A 26,315-nucleotide genomic window follows, 5' to 3' on the forward strand; every position below is an offset into this window, starting at 1 on the left:
TTACTTATAATCTGTAATTCCAATGCTCATGTTAGTTCTTACTCTCCAGTGTTCTGTATTGTTTAAAGATTTATAATCACACTCTAGATGTCACCCAAATGAGGATGGGTTTCCCTTTTGAGTCTAGTTCCTCTCAAGGTTTCTTCCTCATAACATCTAAGGAGTTTTTCCTTGCCACAGTCGCCATGGCTGCTCACCAGGAATAAATGCACACCATTCACCTTTCGTTGCTTTCTGTAAAGCTGTCTGTTGTGAAAAGCGCTATAGAAATAAACTTGACTTGATTGACTTGTGGCTAAATGAAACAAATCTCCATGACAACAATGCAAACTCTTGTAAAACCTGTTTACAGAAGTGTGGAGGTTATTAAACAGCAAATGAGGACTAAATGTGAAATGAGATGTTTAAAACGCACATTAGAATCTTATGTTCAGGTGTCCACAAAGGTCTGCCTAAATAGTGTATGTATTGTAGCTTAAAAAAAAAAAAAAAAAAACACCTATAGGATTACACCTACTATTTTGTCTTTAATTGACTATTGATTAAATGTGTATATACAATTAATTATATATTTCATCTATAAACTATTACCGTCAATGATTGAGAAAAAAAATCTAAATGAACAAAATAAGTTTTTTAATCAAATTAATTTGCCTTCTTTTATTCTGATAGATGGCCATTTAGACTGGACAAGAATTATATTAATTTGTACAGCTTTCTTAAGCAAATTCATTTTTCTTAGTTCTTCAGAGACTATTTCGCTTCTTTAGTTTTAACGAATTTCTGTCTCATTTACTGTATTTAAATGTGTGTCATATCAGCCTCATTTCGGACAGTCGACCACACTGCTTTATATCGGCATCGGCCATTAAAAGACGCGTATCGGTCGACGGCTATTTTCTGTTGCTGGGAGGCAGAGCTATGCATAACAGCTCAGAATAACGGAACACACACACACACACACACGCACGCGCGCGCACGCACACACAAGACGTCAGTAGCGAGCACGAGCAAGGAAAGCGCAGGAGCAATTTCTTTAGTCGCTCGGTCACTCAGTGTTTGTTGTGTTCTTAATACATCCTGACAGATTTTAGACGGAACCATCGGGCTATACCCATGCTGGAGATTTGGCTTTGTTTCTTCCCGCAAATGCAAAAGAAAAAAATATGCAACGAAGCATCGTTCTGCTCTGCACCAGCGTTATCGGACTATGCTTTGGTTCGAGTTTTCCAAGTAATATCAACATAGGTAAGTGCACGAAAATAGTCACCTGCGGCTGCATCAAAGTGCTGAAAACGGACCGCATTGCACTGATTAAGATTGCTCTTATAAAAAAGACGCAAACCTTTTACTATGTTCAATGGACACAAGCAATAACGATGTAGGTAATATGCATAATCGCTTACATTTTTTCGTTTGTTTTTTTTTTACATACAGGAGGATTATTTCCTACCGAGTCACACGAATATGAAGTGTTTCGATTTGCGCTTTCGCATCATCAGGACATTCCCAAACTGGTACCTCAAGTAGATATGGTGAAGATGGGCAACAGCTTCTCCATGACTTATGCCTGTGAGTAAACAGACTCGAACATTTTCACACTTTTTTTTTTTAGGTTTATTTTTTGGTGATCAGTGTGACAAAAAGTGGTTAACACTGCGTTTCAAAAGTTTAGTTTATGTCCCTGTTGCATTCATTCATGCCGTCTGTTCTGTGTTCTTGTTTGGTGCAAGGAAGCAACTGATCAACGTGTAGTGCTCAGCTAAAGCTTTAGAATGAGGCGTGTGGAGTGAAATTCACATATCGGCGATGCACATTTGGAAACGATGCTCATAGCTTTAGAGGCCGAATGAAATCTTGATCTTACCATTCAGTAGGTAAAACGCCGGTATTAAAACTACAGTGTAAAAATTCATCAGGTTTAGAGTTTGTGTGTCACCATGGAAGACATTACCGCAGACCGATATTCATATATTGCATTATTCGACGTTTTGTGTAATGTCGCAATAGAAATGTTGACATTTGTGCGCTTTTCACTTGTCGAATTGAAGTCAGACTGCAGATGCCCCCTGTACATTTCTGGGCTGCGCTCAACGAAGCGCACAAAAAATAACGTAGGCCTATTTTACATGTAGGCTATTAAAGTAAAAGACACATAGAAATAGAACCAGTGATGATTTGAAGAAACATCTAGGTCTAGTTTTTTTCTTGTGATTTAGTAGGTCCGTCCACAAGACAGCTTTCTATTAATAAATGATGCAGGTTTTTGGTTGAACTGTATTTTCAGTTTCGGCGTTTTTGACAGGATAAAGTTAGACTGCTGTTGTCGCTATAACACACATGTGACGTGTAGATTCATCTCAGACCTGCAGATTCGTTGCAGAGTTTAATGTAATGGTGCATAATCTACAGTTGTATGTCAACCGTTGTTTACAGTAGATAGTTTAATGGAAGGTCCCTTCCATTAATAATAAATATTTAACTCTGTAAATCTAGCGAATACTGTTTATTTTTATTATTCCTTAGAACTTCTAGACTTTACTCATTTACACTAGTCTTACACCTCTGGTACCAGGCTGCTGGCTGTTAGAGCTAAAAAGAAATTATTTGGTGTTTCAGTCAAGAGAAAATGTTGTAGTCAAAATAATATAGTTTTTATAATTGTATAGTTTTTTTTAAATGTAGTTTTTAAAAATCTTTTTCATAGATTCTCTCTCTCTCTCTCTCTCTCTCTCTCTCTCTCTCTCTCTCTCTCTCTCTCTCTCTTTCTCTTTATGTGAACATTCCCATCCTTCTGATTGAGTGAAATCTAGAAAAAATAATAAAACGTACTTTAAAGGACATTAATATGGATGATATGCAGTTTGATTACTATTTTACCTTGACAGATGGTTACAAAATAAAGTTGCTGTTGTCAAATAAAACTGTGCTATTAAACAATATAAACTTTTTCGAGATTGACAGATTTTTTTAACATGTATAAAAAGTTTAGTTGAATCTGTTGAGTGGATAACTAGATCCTTAATTTGTCTCATATTAGTGTTAATTTTGTCAGTAATTAAAAATAAAAATGCTGCCAGTTCAAAAGAAGTCAAATTATTTGGAAATCCTGGTAACAAATTTTATATAATTGCTTATATTTTAGTTTATGAATGGAATATCCACATTTTACCCAGTCCTCCCATATAAATATGCATAGGAGGTGGGGAGAGAGACTTCATGTTGCCATTTGGAGAAATTGCCTGTTAAACTTGCATATCAGTTTCATACATAACAAGCATTTTTACATAACATACATAACCATGAATTGGTCCATAGAAATTCTGATCTCATTAATGGGTTTATGTTTGTATAACGGTAAAAATAAATATGACTTTATTATTATTATTTATTATTATGATATTTATATTATTATAATGATTTATTACATGCTTTAATGAACACAGTCATGTAAGTCTCTATTTTAACTACTCTGAAACTACAGACACCTTCAACAACATGACTGCAGTTTGCCTATTGCATAATTCACCCTTCAAGCAGGTTACATCATTTTGGAATTTTGACTCAAGATGTCAGATATCTAATACCCATCACTTTGAATCCCATCAAATTAAATTCTTGGGTAAAAAAGCAAGCAAACAAACAACAAAAACTTATACTTCGCTTAGTGTAGACCATTTTTACTAGAGATTTTTTCTCAAACTGAAACTAAAAATATTTTATCTTAGAATTCAGCTAACTATTCAACCAAAAACAGCATTTGTTCCTGCTTAGCAGGTGCAACATTGTAGAGCTAAGTGAGCCTTTTAAAATTTAATCAAATTACAGACATATGTAGATTTTTATTAACTAGTTACAGTGTGCAGATATTTGTAGACTCCAAACCATTGAATTTGTATGTGCTTTTTGAACATCCATTTAAACTGTATTCCTCACTTTGGGAAAATAATAACCTTGACACTTCTGGAAAGACATTTGACTAGATCTTGGAACACATGTGTGGGGATATGTCTATTTAGTGACAAGTTTGTTAGTGAGTCCAGCCACTGAGGTTGGTTAATGAAACTTGAGGTGCATTTAGCATGCCAATAATCCTAAATGGAATTTAGCACTCTGTACAGGCCACAGCCTTGGCAAGCTATATCTTTTATGGACTGTGCTTTGTGCAAAGGGGTACTGTTATACTGAAACATGTTTGGACCCAACCTTTTAGTTTGTTAAGAAAAAATGTTAATCTACAGCATACAAAGATACCATATACGTTAGTATTCGGCCTTCTTTGTGGCTATAGTTTGGAGAAGGCCCACATACTGTTTGCTTTTGATGATCAGGTGTTCACAAAATTCTGACCAAATACCATTATGTTTCTGTACACCAACACAATGCTTGAAATGAAGCAATCAAAATGTGATTTAAGTTGTATGGGTCATTTTTTTTTTACGTGTTTTAACAAAAGTACTGCATTAACTGTTTAGGGATTATAGCCATCAGTGCAAGCAAATTAGGCTAGAATTAGAAAACAGGCTAACAGACCTGTGAGAAAGATAGCAGAGACTAGTAGTGACCAAGTCTAAAACTTGTGTAAATTCTTTGAAAGAAGGAAGGTACTAGCAGTTATAACAGGCATTGAAAAACTTTCACAACCTCTAGTCATGACTGTGAGTAACACTCTTGAGGGGGTAGGGTTATCATTGTCAAATACTTAGCCAGATTCTGCCTAGTTCTGTAAAAAATTTATTTGGACAGATGAAACCAGTATTAACTTCTACCAGAATGATGGGAAGAGAACAGTATGGAGAAGGACAGCAACTGCCAAACATGGTAGATTTAGGTAAATTATGCAAAACTGATAGGACAGTGTTTTTGTTAGGCTGGAAGAACAAGCAGATGCCAAAGTTCAACAGAACAAAGATATGTTTAATAACAAAGGGAATGAAGATAAACCAAACCAGCATAAAGCACAGGATGACAGAATGCACAGGCAAAAAGCAGTTCAAATGATATATCCACAACGAAACAGTCCAATGCAAAGAGCAGTTAGAAGGTCCAGTGACGTTCTCCAGACTAATCAGTAGAACGGCTGGGGAGTGTTTGGAAGTGTGTGCTTATATAGTGTGAGCTGATGAGAGTCAGGTGTGCATGATTAGTAGGACGGGGAGCTGCTAGGAGGAATGTGTGGCTCAAGTGAGGCTGTGGCTGGTGGATCCCTGACAGTTTTACAGTGCAGATATATATATAATTACCCAAACATACTGCAAAATCAACCCAAGAGCCATTTAAGGATAAGAGGAATCACATGCATTTGATGATGCCAAGACTTCAAGAAGCCAATGATTTGTATCGATGTAATAAATGTAATACTTATGTTTAGAAATTTGTTAATTTGTTCCAGTTATTTTAGAGCCTGTAAAATTATTTAAAAAATAACCAATATTTTGTGTATTATCATCTGTAGTCATATGAGACTTTTGAAACTGCATATGCCTAGTCTTTATAACGTATGGGTAATTATACTACTAAATTTTACTTACTTAGGTAAAAAGCAGTAAAATAAGATTTGCTTGAAAATGTGCATTAATTGTTTTATTTTTTATTTTTATTGAACCATCCAACATTATAAAAGTAGTTATAATGATTACTGATTAATTATTTGAATAGTAAAAAAAAACAAAGAAACTAGCTCCTTGAAAAATCTGGAACTGGAAAGGGAGAATTATTTACTTTTAATTTGTATTTGCATTGGAAAATAATTCACTGTGGTGCATATGTATTTCTAATTTGTTGGTTAAAAACTAGCTCAGATCAGCTTTAACAAAAACCAAACAAAATCCTTCCTGCGTGATTCACAACCAACACCAGGTGTGTCTGACGCATTAAACGCATTCTGCTGTTAGTAAGTAGCACAGCTCTCTATAACTTGAATTTTTTGAAGCAGAAAGAGAGAGAGAGAGAGAGAGAGAGAGAGAGAGCGCGCTCATGTATATCTATGTGTGTGTTATTAGCATCATCTAGTATGCTATTAGCTTGTGAAAAGCCTTGTGATTAGGAGAAGCCTGCTTTTAAACTCTGCTGGTCTCTTCGATTTGAAATTGTCAGAGACAGGGATGCGGGCTTGCATAAATGTATACCTCACATAATATAAGTGGTATTTTATACTTGCTTTATTGTCAAACCTATATTATTGGATGCAAAGAATCAAAAGCCTTTTTTCCAAAATGATGTAATACCTTGTATTGGCTATAGCCCTACTAATAACGTCTTATGATATGGCTTTGCATTTAAACAATGTATTTTGGACTTTTGTTCCAAAAACCTTTTCTGTTAATATGTATGTAGATGTATGTTTGCTTTCCAAAAAAGGCTATTAAAACTTTAACATTTGCTTCGGGTCATTGTTTGTTGTACGGTGAAGTGTGCTTTGAAGGAATTGCATGGTGTTGAAGTATGGAATGGTAGCCATGCTGGTTTAGTATTCCCTTCACCTGTAATAAATCTCCAACCTTTCCTGCTCCAAAACAACACCAAACCATTAAGCTTTTACCTCTATGTTTGACTGTGGGTGTGAGTCAGTCTGATAACATCTTCTCTCGTGTTTTCTTGTTAGAAGTAAACATGTCAAATTTGGACTTATCTGAACTTTCTTCCAGTCATTTACTGTAAATAAATAAAAGGAACATGCATGTGTCTCAAAAATAATAAAAGACTAGATTTTTGAAAACTTTTGACAGCCACAACCTACCACCTTATTGGATGTTGCAGTAAAGTGTATACTTATGTCAGAGCTGAGCTGAGAACAGTCCTCCAACCATAAATATCCTTCAAACAAATGTGGCAGGAAACAAAATGAACAATAAAATGCATAAGAAAGGATGAAGTATAGATTCTAAGTGTACATCTGTTCAGGGCTGGGTAAGAAGCTTAGGTGTAACAAGATCTTAAAAAAAATCTTAAAAGCATTGAACATATGAAAGTGCATGCACAAGACCCTGTAATGGACCAGTCTTCTGTAAGTAATGAATTTTCTGTTTGTGCCAGCATTTCCAGAACAGGCTCAGTTTCCATTGTTCTTTCACAATACAATAAAGATGCTTGATCTGTTGTCTGCTGAATGCCAGATGGATTAGGAGCATAAAGTATTTCATAGCAGCTGCCTTTGTAACAACTACAGGATAAGGTGTTTTAAACATAGGGAGTAGAGCTGTCGTTTTCTTTGAGAGGTCTTTTTCTTTGCACTGTATATTAAATTAATGAGAAACAAAAAAAAAATTGCTTTTGCAACATGACAGCTGTAGTCTTTTACCTCTGGTGTATTTTTTAATAAAATAAAACAACAACAAACTGTAAAAAGAGGAAGAAACCTGCAGGGATTTGTTGTTTGACAACTGTACTGACACTAAATAATATGTGCAACGGACCGAAATCCCCCACACACACACTAACACGTGCACTGTTGTACTTAAAGTGGAACAAGGTATTTCATCAGTAATTTATACTGGCTCAGCTTCTCTATCTAGTCAAATAGACTGCTTGACATGGTGCCATGTGAAATCATTCAAGTAGCCCAATTAGGAGCTCATAAAGAGCCTGGCCCACATTGCTTGAGTAGGCTCTTTCTTTGATAATGAGGACACGCATTGCTCCTGGCAGCATTCACCATAGAACAATATGAGCTTAAGTCTTTAACCCTCAGCACTGTAGATTATGGTATATATGGATTAGAAATTGTTCTGCCTGCTTTCTGTGATACAGTGGTACTGTCTTCTCTAGTCTTGAAAGTGTGTTTGTATGTGTGTGGGCTGATGCTTCACTGACAGCAGGGTGAGCCTGCTGTAGGTAGCTGATAGGTACAGCTACCAGACATCGGTTTAGCTCTTTCAAATACTGGCCTAATAAAGCATTGAGGACTATTTTTTATGTTAGTTAAGCTATCTGATCTTTAATTTAAAAAAAGAAAATGTCTTACTCAGTGGTGTGTTTCCAGCTTTCTTTATCAATACATTTGCACAAGTGTGTGCTGCTTTTGCACAGAAATGAAAAATTATTTCTGTTTTGCCAAGCAAACAAATAGGTTTTGCACACACACACAGAGAGAGAGAGAGAGAGAGAGAGAGAGAGAGAGAGTGTGTGTGTGTGTGTGTGTGTGTGTGTGTGTATGTATGTATAAGTGTAATAAGTGTAATCTGACCTTATTTGACAGAAAGAGAATTACAAATAAATAAATATAAATATTTACAAAGTAACGGTTTCACAGATACGGATTACATGACCAACAAGCCATTTTAGACCACATGCTCACTTCATGTCAGATGTCCACCTGGATCACCTGGTATCATGTTATTGTCTAATTTGCATGACTATTAAAGTCATGCTTTTGTATATACCAGTCTATATATTTATTTTCACTCTTATTTGTGTCATGGTCATGTTTTTAATATGGCTTGTAATCAACAAAACATATGTATGTTCATCCAAGTTCAGTGGGGTTGAGGGCTCTCTGCAGTCCATTCAAACCTTAGCAAACCTTTGCTTTGAGCACAGGTGCATTGTCATTTTAGAACATGTTTTGGCCCTTTTGTTCCAATGAAATAATGTAGTAATGCTACAGCACACAAACACATTCTCTACAATAATTTTTTGCTTCTAGCTTTGTGACAACACTGAATTCATGTTAGAACTCATTTTAAATGTTTTCATTCTTCCTAAAATGGCATAGTAGGTGCACAAATTCAAATAAGAAGGTCAAAAGAAATTGTTTTTTTTTTTTTTTTACTGTATACAGTATAACCTGTATGACTAGGTCAGTAGATTATATTGCAAAATTGCAATAATATTGCAATAATATTGCAAAAGTTAGAAATCTTTAGGAAGCTATGGCTTCTGACATCAGCATTGTTGCTGGGCAAGGTAATTTAGCTGCTGTCAGAAATGATAGATTGATTATATATTAGTGCTTTTCAAGAATCAAATTTCTCTTTAGGTACAGCAGAAGCACGACAGCCTAAATCAGATGGTGTTACTTGACTATTTTCTGTTTGTATAATAAAAAATAAATAAATAAATAAAAAATTATTAGGTTGTGTTAGAATACAGGACTTTCTCTAAAACAGGTTGCTCTTGTAGCAGTTACCAAAACCAACAGTTTTCAGTCAGGATGTAATACAAAAAAAAAACACTCCACATATAATTTGAGGTGATATGGCAGAAGAGACTATCAGGTGAATTGTATAGTGGTCATAATCGGATACTATATTTAAATTAACAAGAAGTATCCGCTTAGGTCACAGAGGTTGCTGAGCCAAAACATGTACATCTTCATTCAGATTATCCCCTGTGTTGTTACAGTAATATGCTCCACTGCATAATGTAATGACATGCAGCCATGAGTTGAGTGTGTATGTGTGCAGCTAAGCAGGCTGTAGGAATGTCTCCCAAGAGTGAATTCATTTGTGAGCAGATATGCATATTGATCTTGTTTGTTTTAGTTGCTCTCTTTCTCTTTCTCTCTCTCTCTCTCTCTCTCTGTCCTTTTCTGTCTCCCTTTTTCTGTGTGTATGCACACGCATGTGCAGAAGCCAGAAGCTCAGGAGCTTGAGGAAATGCGCAGAAAGGAGGAATGGAGATTCGAGAGGTGGAGCCACTTGACTGCTCACTGTGCAAATCAGCTCTATACATAGACAGATGCATTATCCCTCTATCACCATGCACAACAAAACAGCAGATGAGAAACCACCTGGGGCTTCCAATAAATCCCATGAGTTTGGGAATGAGAAATAAAAGAGTAATGGAAACAGGAGATAAAAACAGTAAATAAAAGTCAAATAGTATTTAAGCTAGAAAATTTTCCCTGGAGTCTATTTTTCGGAAATTATGTGATATTTTTCACATGCTACCAGCCGAATAGATTTTTTCTCATGCATATGAAATGGAACCAATGAAATGCAAAGTGAGAGCAGATTGAAATATCGGAAAAAGGTAAATTGGAATCATGAAATAAAATTTATGGAAGCAGAATAAATCCTAAACTCACCATGTATTATTGCCAAACAGATAGTAAACATTGAGAGAAAGCTAAAACTCCTGAGATTTGCTGAGCTGTTAAGTAAAATTAGTTTTCATAATGGGCATAACAAGAGATGCCAGCCGAAGCATCACAATGGCAGCTCTGATTGGCTGCACAGCACATGCAGCTACTCTAACCCAAGTTCTAATAGGCTAGACTCAAAAGCTTTATTATTTACCACACTGTTGTGTCTCATTAGATCAGAGCATGAAAAGCTAGGCTAGAGTGGGCAAAGAACCTTGTTCTAACAGATATAGGTGCAATGACTACTCATCTTAGGAGCATTATCAATAATCCTGATTGTTTGGCAGAAGCTGTAGTGACATGGCATAACTTTGCTTGTTAGGTCCAGTGTTGGCAGAGCTAGAGTCATGTGCCCGATGGCAGTTTGTCTTATAAAATCTCCTGCTAACACAGCTTTCAACTCCACTGTTGTAAAGACAATTGACCCTGGGTAGCCAAGCTTTTCCTGCCACTCATGACACAAATGTCTTGCTGCTTAAAACATTTTAAACCAGCCAGGTATCCGATGCTAATGAACAAATTTTATATTATGTTTAAATACAAGAAGTTACATATTTGAAAGCTATATGTCAGATCAGTGTCAGATAAAACATACCGTTAGACCGGATCTACCTGTATTTCGTGCATCTGTAAAATTCTGAACTATGTCTTTGACTTATAGAGTGTATATATTAATTATTTTAAATGTAATTATATGATAGCCCTAAAGTCCTACTTATCTATCAGTCACTGCTAAAAAGGTTATTATGGGAAACTATATATTTTAGCAGTAGCAACAAGATAAATAATAAAGGTTGCTAGTTTATAGTATAAAGCAGTTGCTAGCTTGTGGTAAAAGAGTGACCATTCAATACATGGCACAGATGGCATATAGTAATGCGTGGAAACTGATCTGATGTGCCATATGCCTTCAGTAATAGCTAAATCAGAGGGAGGCAGACTACCTTTTTAGTCTCATTCTCTCCCAAGCAGAATTATAGTGATAGTTGTGATCCCCTACATGTCTAGCAGATTTTAAAACACTGCATGTGGAATTACATGTGAGGCAATATTAAATAAATGCTTGTGATTTTTTTTTTTTAGAGTAAAACATTTTTTGGGAAAGATAGGATTCATTGGATATAAATTTACTTAGCATTTCTGCATTTATTGCTATACATGTAAGACAGCTCAGTTTTCTCCAATGTCTTCATGAAATTTAGCCTACAAGAAGCTTACTACGACGGTATACTAGGAATTGATGCCAACTTTCTCCTGTTTGTGTGCCACAAAGTAGTGGCTCAGCCTGTTTGCTGGGTGGCAGCCATGCCAGTTTGCCCTGTGTCCCCAGTACTCCCTCAGGCATCTCCTGCTGTACCCAGGGCTTCCAAAGGAAAACTAATTTCTATATCACTTTGTTTTTAAAAAATATGAGGCATAAGGATACTGTAAGAAGAAACTAAGGGCACAGATAGAGGCAAGGAGAAGATTGCCAAAGTCAAATCTAACTTTTTAGAGAATCCTGGTTTAGAAAAAAGTTTAAGAAACAGATGGTGTCTGTTTTGCTTCACCAGGGAAGCAGGGATTGTGGTATTTAGGATTAGAGGATTGTATTGATTTGTATTCTTCATGAGCCACCCAGCCCCAACTAGCACTCACCATGAGCCAATTCACACTGAAGAACATCCACATTATTTATAATTTTTTTTACTGCAATGATTATGGGATATTTGTATGTCAATAATACCAACATTCTTTTTGTGCATTGCTTTTCCCTTTCAAATGCTAACAGGGCAAAAAAAATATGTTATTTCTTCTGGAAATCTGCATGCATTAACATTTATTTTATGTTATTATGTTGCAGTTTGTTCGCAGTTCGCAAAAGGAGTGTATGCCATCATTGGTGTGTACGACAGGAAGACGGTGAGCATGCTGATGTCATTTTGTGGTGCGCTGCACGTCTGTTTTGTGACACCCAGCTTTCCCATTGAGACCTCCAACCAATTTGTGATTCAACTGCGGCCCGAGTTGCAGGACGCCTTGGTTGGAGTCATTGAACACTACAAGTGGACCAAGTTTATCTACATGTATAGCTCCGATTCAGGTGGGCATGAAGTTCATGTCACTGGGGTGCAGAGCAAATTTTTAATTTGTACATAAAATAGATTTCAGATTTAAAAATTAGAGTGATATAAAAGTTCCTTTGCATGTAGTTGCTTGTATAAGGGGTTTTCAGATATAGAGATAGACATTTTTTAGACTCTTCAGGGTTGCCATACTAACTCGGGAAATGTCATGGTAATCAAGAAAGCTTTATTATAGCTGCTAAATGTTGTAATCAAAGTATTCCAAATAGTTCTACTATGTGATGTAATATTTGGGCATAGAGAACTGTACAGTACCATTTACAATATCTTACATTACAGTGCAATTTCTACAGTTTGATGTGTATGCTGACATTTGTTTGATTGCATGTCTACTCCAAAATATTACATGTAACAACAGCTCATTGAGCAGTCATTAATACGATTTTGCGGACCTTCTTGGTCTTGAAATATTTCAAACAGTCAGCAATATTGAAATATTTAGGGGGTTAAATTTTATAAATAACAAGATTTGCTGTTTGACTCGCTGTTTGTTTAAACAATACTGGAAAACTAGTTGACCTTTAATGGGAGTAATGTTGGGACTGTGTTTTTGTGTCTGGAAAAAAGCATTCTATTTAAATTTTTTTAGAGAATAAGCACACTGCTCTCTGTGCTACGTAACCCTAACCCTAACCCTAACCCTAGTTTATTTATTATGTGGCTTTTGGGTGATGAATGAATAATCTTACTCTGAAATACAAAGTGTCAGTCAAATTGTACAAAAAGAATGTTTAATGAATTCATACAAATCAGTGTTTGTTCCCTAACAGATGCTTTTTATGTATTTAAATGATTAAATAGTTTCCATTTAATGTTTGATATGCAAAAATATAATGTGATTAATTAAGTGTAACATTACAAAGAAAAATTAATTTTGAAAAGAAATAAAATACATGGACATGGTTAATGGACCCCTGCCCAATATGCTCATACAGACAAATATATGCATATAGACAAATTTGTTGGTACCTCTCCACGGAAAAAGAAGAACCCACATTACTTTTTAACACACAAAAGTAATTAGTACTTATCTTTGTTTTTTTTCTATGTTTAAATTCAGAGATTAGATTTTTTTTATTGTATATCTTAAAATGGTGACATTTAACCTAATATTTTGATGGACAAAAATATTACCCTTTAGAGGTAATCACTGCAAAACAAACAGTTGCTATACAGTAGCTCTCAATAAAACTTGTGCACCTTTCAACAGATGGTTTAAAGGGTGCTTCATCCAGACTGCATGCTACATTTTCCTGCTTATATTCTTCTTACAACTTTTTTGTAGATGGGCACTTTAGAATACCCTTTTGTTGTTTTCTTTTTCTTAGCTATTCATAGGTATGTGTAGCTATATGTTTTAGATCATTATCCTGTTGAAGGACCTATGAGCTGCAACAACAAGGGTTTCTGATGCTGGAAAGTAAATTTTTCTCCAAAATGGCTTGGTAGTCTTGAGATTTTATTGTGCCCTGCACAGAATTAAGGCTCTCTGTGCCAGACGCAGCAAAACAACACCAAAACAAACTGTAACTGAACATCCCCTTCAGGCTGTGCTGACTTCTGTTTGTTCAGGAAGTGCTCTGTGTGTGTCTGTCTTTTTGCTGCAGGTACATATTGGTAAGTTACAAAAAAATCTGAAAAATATAAAATCAGACAGTTGAAGGCAAGTGGTTCGGAGGCCCGCTCTTCGCTGTTTTCTTCCTCCTGTGGGGAGAATGTGGTGCTCCCCTGCTCTTCATCTGAGGAGGGGCTTGAGGGTGACGCCATGTTGGTTGAACCCATGGACATGCCTCTGCAGCCAGTGCAGTTTGAGGAGCTTTTAATGGTAGTAACTCGTGCTGTCTTCAATCTCACTATTGCTTGGCCAGATGAGAAACAGGAACAGCATCCTCTTAATACATTGTGATGAATTGAGGTGGTCCCTCCCTCTGACAGAAAGTCCGGGTTCTACAGCCACTACTTTATAGTTCCCAAGTATGATTGAGGGGGCTGCGTCCCATTTTGGACCTGTGTCATCTGATATGCTCACTATTGAGACTCAGTTTCAAGATGCTCATGCTGAAACAAAAGCATGTCTCAAATCAGTCCTGGGACTGGTTTGTCACGATAGAGCTGAAGGATGCATACTTCCATGTACACATCCTTCGATCTCACAGGAAGTTCCTGAGGTTTGCTTTCGGGGCCGAAGCTTACCAATATCGGATCCTTCTATTTGGCCTTGCACTCTCACCAAGCACCTTCATGAAGTGTGTGGATGCTGCTCTGGCTCCTTTTTGACTCCGGGGCATCTGCATACTAAACTATATCGAAAAATGGTTGATATTGGCTGAGTCTAAACACTTAGGGAAACCAGCATCGAGATGTCGTTCTCGCCCACAATTTTGTATTGGGGTTAGAATAAATGCCAAGAAAAGTGTATTTTCTACTGTAGAGAAGACCAATTATCTATGCAGGCCATCATGTGCTGATCCATGGTCTCTTTCATCAACCAACAGAGAGGTCTGCACTCTCACTTTCTTTATAAGCTGGCACAACAGATCCTCCTGTGGGCCCAAGGAAAGCTGCTCTCATTGAGGGCAGTATACTTTCCAAGGTGCTTGAACCAAGGAGCAGATGCCCTTTTGAGGCAAAGGCCAAGGAGCAGATATGGAGGAAGATTTACCTAGCACAAGTAGACCTCGAGTCCCAAAAGAGGTGGGATCTTCTGTCTCAGGCAGGGGGTGCATTGACACAGCTCTTAGCCGAGGTGGTAGAGACCATTCTCCAATCTAGAGCTCCCTCCACGAGGAGGTTGTATGCCGCAAAGTGGCGCCTGTTCACTATGTGGTGTGAAGGTCACCAGTTAGATCCAGTTAACTGCCCAGTGCTGAATTTCTTCAGGAACTATTCTCCAAAGAATTGTCTTTTTCCACCCTAAAGGTTTATGTGTTCACTATTGCGGCTTATCATGCTCCGCTTGCCAAGCAGTTGCTAAGGAAAACCCATTAGTAACACGTTTCCGGTTAAGGACTCAGGTGCAACCCAGAGTGCCTTTGTGGGACCTGGTCATAGTTTTGGAGGCCCTGTCTAAGCCTCCCTTTGAGCTCCTGCTTGAGGGGTCCTTGAGATTATTAACAGTCAAGACAAGATTTTCTACTGGCCATCTTGTCTGTAAAGGGAGTTGGGGACCTTTATGCTCCTTTCATGAGCCCCTCCTGTTAGGAGTTCACCCTAGTCGTGGCCAGTGCCTTCCTTTACCCCAGCCTGGTGCCCTTGGGTGTCCCACATTTTCAGGCCCCCAACCAGAAAAAGCTTAACCATTTGTGCCCCGTGTGAGCACTGGACACATACGTCAACAGAACTGCCTTGTGGGGAAAGTCGGACCAGATGTTTGTCTGCTAGGGTCCATATAAAAAGGGTCTCCCTGCTGATAAGAAGACTCTCAGCAGGTGGATTGTGGATGTTATCCACTGCTCTTATGAGTAGTTTGGTCTCACTGCTCCTTTTGTGGTCAGAGCTCACTCAACCTGAAGTGTGGCAGCCTCTAAGGCCTTCTCTCTAAGAGATTTGCAACGCTGCGGGCTGGTCTACCCCACTGACTTTTATCAGGTCCCATAGCCTTGACATTAGTGCCGCTCCTGGCCCCCCGTACTTCAACCTAGCTGTGCCTATTTACACTAGGCAGGGATTGGTCAGTCTGGTGGTATTATACACTCGTTCCCATAGCATTGTTGATGCAGCTCGAGTTCCTGAAGGGAAACGTCTCTAGGTTACGTATGTAACCCTGGTTCTAAGGGGGAACTAGACGCTGCAACTTGGTGCCACACTCCCTGCATCCATGCTAGCAAAGTGACTGATTGCATTTTCTTAGACTCTGATGTACCTTAAACTTGTATCTTTCTGGATTTTCTTCCTTAGCTCTTTGTCTCCTATTGGTGCTAGCCTATTAGCACAATTAGGGTAACACATTCTCAAAAGAAACAACAGAAAGTTGTAAAATATGCAGCACAAATATCCCCACTCTTTAACACCTGAATGCAAAGGGGAGACAGATTACATATAACAAATTCTGACAAATGACAGAGAAGCATTTGATAAGGTTATATTTTACTTCACAACTTGGGAATTTTGTAGTTTTCAAAACTGTATCCTTACAATCAACTTTTTTAGTGTAATGCTATCTGCACTGACTTAAAAACAGTACAATCAAAAGAAGATGAGCACGTTCTAAATTTGGTAGCATAAATGAGTGAAAGGCAAAGGGACAGGCACAGATAAAACAAAGAGCAAACAGGATATTACATGTTTTTGAGGGCTCTCACAATCTAGGCATATCTTTCAGAAACCATGTATATATGTGTACTTAATATTATCTGGTTCTTTTTAGCTATCATTTGAGTGAGCCTAGTATACAAGCTATTAGTATATAAGCAATTTTAGTGTTGCAATATCAAATAAAATATTCTCTATGACCTAGTTAGTCATATTAGTGTGTGTGTGTGTGTGTGTGTGTGTGTGTGTGTGTGTGTGTGTGTGTGTGTGTGTGTGTGTGTGTGTGCATATGCATGAATATACCCACCCTTTTTATTACTAATATTGTACATAGCATAAACTTCTATCTGTTGTAAACTGCCTAATGTAACACTACAATCAAACAATGAACAGCTCATCTGAGCTTATTGCTCAAGCTAGGTGGTAATTGTGGCATGGCTTTGGTTTACTTGGATGCTTCTTAATACAGCTTGGAAGGAACTTTGTCATGTACCAGGCTAATGACCCAAAAGACACTGCCTGCACAGCAACGTGTTTTATCAGGAAAAAATCTCCACATCTAAATCTATGCATGAGCATGCAATACACATCCTGAAGTGGACACTAAAAAGAAAAAAAGCCTGGTAAATCCTGGTAAAACATCACAAAATATTAATGCAATGGTTGATGTTATTTGATTACACTAGAACTATCTGTTACTATACATCTGCTTACTAAATACTTGACACCAAAATTACAACTTTCTTTGCTTTGATCCTTACTTTGAAGTCTAGCAGAGATTATTGAAATAGTCTAAATACATGCACTCTGCATATATTCCCAGTGTCTCTGCAGGAATCTCTTAAACAGATCCTAGATGGCCATTTATAACTGTGCTGGAGGAAATTACAAAATCACTTCTTGACCTAGAATATTAGATAAAACTCTGTTCACTTTTCATGTATGTTAAGTTTTAACCAGCTGTCAGCACCAGATGTGCCATTTTCAGCCCCAAAACCCATTCGGTTGCAGCTATATAATAACATCAACTGTCATTGGCTTTCAATGTAAAATGCATTTCCACTGCATATTGCAGGCTATCTTTAAGACAGAAAGTGAGAAGTACAGATAAAGAAGCTTCCTCTCTTTCCTTCTTTTTCATCTCTTACTCTGTCATCTTTTTTTATTGCCCTGTCCTTAGAATGAGCTTGTGTGTGCTGGGCTATTGTGAAGGCTGGGCTTTTGATATATGTCTCTGTGACTTGCTGATGGTTTTATCTGCTAGAAGCTCTAAGGGGCTAGGGCTGTAGGGCCATTAACTCTCTGTGACTAAGAGGAACCATATTGCAGGAATCCATATTACCAACCTCCTGTTGCCTGGATACAGCACTGCACCATTCCTAGGTTATTTTAAGCTCTTTAAGGAAATGCTTGTTTGTGGAGAGGTCTATGTGTGTTTGCATGTGTCACAAATGTGAATTTTGACACAAAATAAAGTATTGTTTCCTGTATGTCTCTTTATAGACTACCCACTCTTGCTTATTGCTAGTCAAGCAGAGGTGGCTGCTACAGAATATTATAATTGGTACATAAATTTTTATGTATTTGTAAATGTTCTCACTTTTATAAAAGTAGTTTTGAATTTGCTTTATAAGTCATATGTACATTTCTGTACTAAATGTACTTCCTGCTTAAAGTTGTGCTGCTAGTAAACAATAACATAATTTTGGAGTCAAATTTGACTAAACCATAACTTGACTAACTTTGACTGACTATTTTAAGGATGGTGTTAAATTGTTTCTTGGACAGGCAAATTTATTTCCCCTTATTTTAAATGTAGCTGTCTTCTGTATATAAAACTAGTGTACTTCTTTTTTAATTCTGAATGTTGAATTATCCTAAATGTTAAAAAGTCCACTAAAACCTTTATAAACAGCCTTCTATAAAGTCTGCTGAGGCTTATTAATGCCACTCTGTTGTCCTTACTCAGCCTGCAGTGTAACTGATTGCACCACAGCAATAGATTTCATTAGCTCACCTGTCATCAGCTGCATTGTCTCTACATATATAATAAGATATAATGATTTTTTTTTGTTTGTTTGTTTTTTTTTTGTAGCAGGACAAGTTTAATTGTTATCTGTCAAAAAGCAAGGACTTATTCAAAACAACTTTGACCAGATTCTACAAACCAAACAAAAACAAGTTAGAAAGAATGCATCAATCACATGAACTGCTAACAACACAGCAAATGAGAATATGCTGTATACTGACTATGTCAAGACTAGTTCTTTAGAGTAGTACAAAAAGATAGCAGTGCTTGTAATGAAGAATATATTTGTGATTATGCTGTTTACTGCCATGTCGCTAATATTGGCTAAAAATCTTTTTACATGAATCATTAACATTTCTTATTTTCTTAAAGGTAAAACTTTATAGAAAAAACTAAGTTTTTTTTTTTAGAATCCATGTCTAATGGTAGTCTTCATTTTTCGTCTTTCTGTTTCACACCCTCTCAATTTAACTGGTACACAACACTCAGATTGAATGCTTTTACATTGAGATCAAATGTTTTTATATGAAAGGATATTCCAGACAATATTGTAAAGGATTTGCAAATTGCATTTGCTATTCCATTTTCTATATGAGGTTGAATAAACTGGGACATAATCCAAACGCAAGTGCAAAATCTTGCATTACCGTTTGCATTTAAGCTTCGCGAATGCACAATGACTGCCAAATTTTAAATGGAAAAGTCCATTTACAACTGTATTTTCCGTGTCTTACGAGCTATGACCATGCCGTTTTTAAATAGCAATATTTTATTTGCAAAATAACAAAATAATTATTTGCAAAAGCCCGTCCTCCTTAGGTCCTGTTGCTATGTCCGAAAAGTCATGCCGCCATGACAAGAACGCCTGTCAATCAAGCTCTTTGCGAAGGTTCAATTGCTTACACATTTATGAAAACTATATTTACCTTAATCCATGTGGAGTATGAACTGTCATCAACTTGCTGCGATAGCATCATAATCTCCTGCACAATTTCACTGACCACTGTTCAAAACATTCAGGAAAATCATCTATTACTGGCATTTTCCCTGTTGGTCGTCGACTATGAGTGATGTCACTTCACAATACAAACACTCCCAATAATATAGTTCCACCCCTGAGACTTGATTGACAGTTTTCAGTGCAAGGCTTGAAAATTTAAATGCGAAATAAAATTGCAATTCCATTAGAATTTTTGCAGGCTACATACGCAAAGTCCTTTTGCAACTGTATTTCCTGTGACTTACAGTTGCAAAAGGATTTTGCTTTTCCATTTGAAATTTGGCAGTCATTGTGCATTTGTGAAAGTGAAAATGATTTGCAATTGCATTTGGATTATGTCTGGATTATGTGGAAAACGCAATTGCAAATACAATTTGCAATTCTTTTTGAATATTGTCCAGAATATCCTTCCTTATTTTTAAGTGATGTACACTGTGTTCTTACACTAATTAGTAAGTAGTCCATCATGTATCTAATATACATTTTCTAGCTACAGAAGGCACCATTAGCAGTGGCCTGGCTCAAGAGAAGATAAATTGTTTCGTACTTTTGTCAGGTATCAAGACTTTTATCGTTTTTTAAGATCACATGCATGTTCCATTTGCTTATATGCAACAAACTGGGTACAGGCAAAAACACAGATTAAGTGGATTGGGAGAAAGTTAAAGTAAATGATTGGGAGAAAGTTCTGTGGACAGATAAGTCCATATTTGATATTTTGGGCTCTAACAGAAGAACATATGTAAGACAGGTAACAGGAGAGATGTTGTAACCAGACTGCCTCACACCATTGAAACAGTCAAACATGAAGGTTGAAGCTTAATTGTATGGTGCTGTTTTGGGACAGTGAAGGTTGGACAAACTAACTTTATAGACGCTTAGAGTGTGTAAAGTGTAATTCCTTTTCAGTAACTCCAGCTGCATCAAAACGCTTTGGAAACGCACCCAAATGTTCATGCTCTGAAATAATGTGTGTAATCGGTCAAAAATTGGATGCTGGCCATCACCGGCAGAGTGACGTCACAGACAGAAAGTATAAAACGCGTGTGTATGTGTTGAATTGTCTGTCAGTTGTTCGTCAGGAAAGAAAAAATAAAAATAAAAAGATATATTCCTGGGAGCGGAGCATGCTAGTTGGTCCTCGAGAGAGCCGACTGCATGTCATTGCCATCGCTCCGCTCCCAAGCGGCACTCTCCGAGTGAAGATGTGTCAAGTAGTTCCAGAAACTACTAGGGCTTATGGCAGCTGCGTCCACTGTGATTCCACTTGGCCTGCTGTACATGAGATCTCTTCAGTGGTAGCTCAGGACCCGTGGGTTTTCACAGAGGGGCCCCCATCTACACCATCAAGGTCACGTGGCGATGCCTACATGCCTAAGATGTTTGGAGAGATCGGTACGACCTAGAGTGTCTGGGTGGCCCCCCTTTCGAGCCTCTAGCCAAGGCATCTTGGAGGCACCTTTCTTCTTGTTCTCCATCTGCTCTTTTAAGAGATTAGGAGACCTGCAGGCCCTTTCTGTGGCTCCCTCCTTCCTGGAGTTTACCTCAGGTATGGCTAGTGCCTTCCTGTACCCCCATACGAGTTACGTCCCCAAGGTGCCCTCGGTCATCCCACGACCTGTAAGATTACAGGCATTTTATCCTCCTCTAATTCAGGCCCCAGACCAGGAGAAACTAAATCGGCTCTGTTCACTTTGCGCACTGGACATCTACGTCTACAGGATGGGTCCATGGATAAAGACCCATCAGCTTGTCTGCTACGACCCTCCCAAGAGAGGCCTCCCTGCTAATAAGCAGAATCTGAGCAGGTGGATTGTTGAAGCTATCACGTCTTCTTATGAGTCCTCGGGTCTCCCCGCTCCCTTCAGGGTCAGAGCTCACTCCACCTGGAGTGAGGCTGGCTCAAAATCTTGGTCCTCTGGAGTACCCCTCCAAGACATATGTAATGCTGCGGGTTGGTCCACCCCGTTGACCTTCGTGCAGTTCTATAACCTAGACCGCAGTGGCACTTCTGGCCCCTCAGTCTTCTTCTAGCTGTGTTCGACAGACACACACTAAGCAGGGACTGGTCAGTCTGGTGTGATTGGACACTCGTTCCCAAAGCATTTCGACGCAGCTTGAGTCCCTGAAAGGGAACGTCTCTAGGCTAAGTATGTAACCCTAGTTCCCTAAGGGAATGAGATGCTGCATCTCTATGCCACACCTCTGGCATCCCTGCAGTGCTTCGTTTTCCCTTACAGAAGCTGCCGCTGCCTTCACTCGATATGCGTTTTATACTTTCTGGTCGTGACGTCACCCTGCCGGTGACAGCCAGCGTCCAATTTTTGACTGATAACACACATTATTTCAGAGTGTGAACACTTCGGCGCGTTTCCAAAGTGTTTCGAACCAGCATCTTGTTCCCTAAGGAAACTAGGGTTACATACATAAACTAGAGTTGTTTTGTTAGTTCTAAGGGATGATTGTCCAATTAAATTAAGCTAAACATCTGTATATTTACATATAATTGTTTGGTCAACATAACTTATACTGTAAAATTATCTAATTTGTTGCATATAAAAAAGGAACATGCATAAGTCTCTCAAAACCGATAAGACTTGGTGTTTCCAAACTTTTGACAAACATTTTATGTTCAGCAATTTAATAGTATAAACAATGGTAAAATGGTAAAAATGGTCACAACAAGGCAGACTCTGTTTATTTCTAGCTCTTAGTTTGTTGTCCTTTCTAAAGACTATAGAACAGTTTGGTTAGTTGACTTTCATATTTTACTTATACTTTTAGGTCAACTAATAAAGACAATTACAGGAAATCTTTTAGTTTTGTATTAATGCAAGCTAGCTAAATACCAAATTTTACGTGTTTCAGAGAAGAAAATTTGCTTAACGTTGTAAGCATGTTAAAAAAACTTAAAGATGGGGCCCCTTTTAGGGGTTTTTAGTGTGCTGTTGTATATAGTACATCACAGGTTTTGGTTCTGCACTTTGTAATGTGACATTTATGAGGATATGGTGTCGGCCTTTAGGGGTTGCCGTCAAACTCCGATCCCAAAGCAATTGCCTGCCTGACCTCTAGCAATGCTTCTGGCTATGAGGGATAGAGTGATCACTGTTCATCATGGATTGTATAGCTATAATAACAGTTAGTTGAGGAATGGATACAGCTTTAGCGTACAAAATACCTTAATGCAGGATTAACCTCTTGCACAAAGACAGGTGCAATGGTACCAGTCTACTGCTAGTCCCGGAAAATGGCCTTGACTTGTGGCATCATGAATGCACACCATACCATGTAATTTATAAGCTTTTAAGGGCCTGCTGCAAGCTTATACTGTCTCCCAACTTGCTTTATGTAGCGTTAGTGAGTTTTCTTAAAGTTGAAATGATATATGACAAATGGCAAATTTGCCATATTACATTTAACTATTAGCAGTAATGTGTAAACCTGTTAATTCTTAACCACAAGATCTATAGATAATAATCAAATATGCTTTTGTATGTGTTAGTTAGTGTAGTATTAAAAAAGAAAAAAGCTTTATTTAAACTTTATTTAAAAATAATAATTATATTTGTAGAGCTTTATGACAGTCACAGCAACAGTGTCCTGGCTTTAATTCTGTGCCCAGTTGCAGCTACATAGTTTACCGTCAGTCTGGATTGTTTTTACATTTTTACACAAATATCTGTACTTTCTACTTCTTACAATTTCAAAACAGGCTTGTTACTTTAGTTTTAATCTATTATTTTGGTAAAATGTGAATAATTTTTATTTAGATTTTTGCGCGCCTATTTTAGCCCATCAACCGATTTCCTGTCATTGCACGGCTTTTTCTACCACTCGTGTATCATTTCCTGGCTCTGACAAACCACAGACATAGACTACAAAGCAAACAATGAGCAGGGCAGAAGGCAACAAGAAGTCTGGGCTTAACGTGGATGAGACAGAGGGAGTCAGCAATGTAAACATGACTGAGAACTGTCACATTCCTGATCACCTGATCATCATCATCTTTGCTCTGCTTGTGTTTTATATGGTGGATGTTCAGCCTGGACACATTTATTAGGGAACAACATTTTTAATTCGTTTCGTAATAATATATTTCTCTGTCCGGATCAGCAGGTGGTGATATCTGAGAATTTTAAAACATGAGTATCTTTACTTCTACTTAAATGAAGGATGTGTGTACTTATGCCACCTCTGATTATGGTAAAACATTTTTGTTTTACTTTTTCCAAAATTTTATTAAAACTATTTTTTTCTTGTATTGGTATGGACCTTAAAAATGCTGTTGAAAATGTAAAATGTATTATGGAAATAATAAATAATGCATTTAAAAAAATTTGGGACATGCAAAAGAACGTATCTAGATTATGTATGTAACCCTAGTTCTCTGAGGGAAAGAGACGCTATGTTGCAATGCTTTGGGAACACAACCGTGTTGTCCACGTTCTGAAATAATGTGTTTAATCAGTCAAATTGGATGCGGAGCTTCACCAGCAGGGTGAGACAACCAGGAAGTATAAAATGCACATGGGACACTGGCAGTGTGGCATAAAGATGCAGCGTCTCATTCCCTCAGGGAAGTAGGGTTACATACATAACCTAGAGACATTCCCTTTGAGAAATTTGAGCTACGTTACAACGCTTTGGGAACGAGTGTCATCCTCGGAGGGATGTAGCAGACTAGCAGCTGATCTGACTTTCTCCAGGGACCCGTCCTGTGTATGTAGCTGTCCAGTGCTCGTACCGGGCACAGCCAGTTTAACTTCTCCTGGTCTGGGGCCAGGAATAGAGAAGGGTAGAATGCCTGTAACCTAACAGGTCTTGGGACGACTGAGGGCACCTTGGGGATGTAACCCGTTATCTAAAGGCACTGGCCATACCTGGAGTAAACTCCAGGAAGGAGTGGGACACAGAGAGGGCTGCATGTCTTTGACTCTCTTTAAAAAGCAAACAGCTAATTAGAATGCAGTGTTAATAGTGAGACCACCGACCACCATGGCCAGCATCTCTGGGCAATTGATGTGCCACAGTAGATGGGGCCCTTTCCATAGATCTTGGGTGGGGGGATGCAGAGCCCATGAGGGATGCATCCTTCATAAGCATGACGCAACAAGCGGGAACTCTAGCATGGAGCCCTAAAACAGAAACCCAGGATCTCTCCAAACATCTAAGGCACGTAGGCATTGCCAAGTAGCCTTGATCATACAGAGGGAGATGCCCTTCCATGAGAACCCATGGGTCCTCAGCCACCACTGAAGGGGTCTTAAGTACAGGAGGCCAAGTGGAATAATAGGAGAGTGCTTACTTCCTGTTCCATGACCAAAGCCTGGTTGGTTCCCACCAGAGTGGGAAGGACTCTGTCAAAGCGGGGTGGACGAAACCCAAATTAAATTGAATAGCCTTGCTTTTCAGTGTGCAGGACCCACTGAGACATGTCTGAGCTTTCCAGGCTGCCAGGTAGTCTCTTAAGGGTATCAGTCTTTTGAGACTGACCTCTGGTATGCCTAGAGCCGGGGCAACACCTTGATGCGGATTCTTCTGGACCACTATGAGACCGGGTAAAAATGGCGGAGGATGCTCAATGCAGCTGGCCTTGTATGAAAGCACATTCCTTGGCAGGGTTTACAGACCAGATCCCTGAGGGAGCTGGGACAGGACGAGAACCGAGTAATGCGGTGCAACGTGCCCCCTCATGGTCAAATCCCTAGAATGTCCTATGTCAAGACATTTTGGTCAAAGATAACAGTCCTCAAATCTGCCACTTCCTGGGGCTTTGACCCAGAGCGCCACGCAGGATCCATGACAGGGGGAGTGCGCAGCGTAATGCTAAATTTCTGTGCCTCCCGATGGGTGGCTGTGTTACGAAGGGGCTTGGTGGGGAGTGTCAGGGTCTTAACGAATAATAAGATAAGACATACCTTTATTCGTACCACAGAGGGGAAATTTCTCTATGCGACAATTTGCGAGAGATAGCTGGCCAGCGTATCCTTAAACCCAGGGCATTGACCCATAATCACACATTTCCAGTCCCACTTTGTTGGAGAACAACTAGTATAGACACTAAAGAGGTGGGGGTTGTGGCTTACTGTAACCAGAGCACTGCTCTGCCTCAGCAAGCAGATATGCGCAGATTATGCAGAATGTGCAGAGAATCTGCGCTGAATGTGTGGAGATATGTGCTGAATGCGTGCTGAATGCGTGCAGAATATGCACAAATGTGCGCAGCTGACTCCCTCTTGAACCGACCTAAAGTGCTTTGCTCCCAAGCAAGCCACACCCATAGCTCCTTAAAGCCTAGCTCGCAAAGACCCCTCTCCTCAGAGGAAGAGAGGTGGAGCTGAATGCTCTTGTCACAGGGGAAGAAATGCTAAAAGGCATGTGAGCGAGTGCTGGACCAGGCAGGTGAGGTTGGAGAAAGGGACAAGCCCATCTCGAAATCCTCTGCAAGGTCTATTTGGGAGCCCCAGGAACTGGTGCCGCACCGCCTCAGTGAAAATGGGACCAGAACCGTGAGGAGCACGGGCACCCTCCTTGAAGAGTGCTTCCTCGAAAACCGACCTACCGTGTTCCGCTCACAGTTGGCTTGGATTTGTATTTTTTCTTTTGACAAACAATAGACAAACAATTCAACATGAAATATGCACAGAGCGCTTTATAAACAAACAGAAGCTTGCACCGGCCTTACTTCATGTGCGTTTTATAGCTTCCTGACGCCGCGCATCCAATTTGACTGATAACACATTATTTCAGAGCGTGGACAATCCGGTCGAGTTCCCATTGTTTTCAGTGTAGATGTCATAGATGCTAGTATTATTATTGTTT

The 26,315-nt window shown here is 38.6% G+C and overlaps 1 protein-coding gene across 1 annotated transcript in view; it reads left to right on the forward strand.

The window, feature by feature from the left end:
* Positions 1 to 951: 951 nt before the first annotated feature.
* The window catches only part of gria1a (glutamate receptor, ionotropic, AMPA 1a), a 104,076-nt gene continuing 78,712 nt past the window's right edge, over positions 952 to 26,315 (forward strand). Inside the window, exons 1-3 of the mRNA XM_046849544.1 lie at positions 952 to 1,248; positions 1,438 to 1,572; positions 11,928 to 12,167. Of these exons, the coding sequence (XP_046705500.1) occupies positions 1,167 to 1,248; positions 1,438 to 1,572; positions 11,928 to 12,167 (457 nt within the window). The 5' untranslated portion in view covers positions 952 to 1,166. The remainder of the gene's footprint in view (positions 1,249 to 1,437; positions 1,573 to 11,927; positions 12,168 to 26,315) is intronic.

Source organism: Silurus meridionalis, chromosome 5 (assembly GCF_014805685.1).
Source record: "Silurus meridionalis isolate SWU-2019-XX chromosome 5, ASM1480568v1, whole genome shotgun sequence".
Taxonomy (NCBI): Eukaryota; Metazoa; Chordata; class Actinopteri; order Siluriformes; family Siluridae; genus Silurus; species Silurus meridionalis.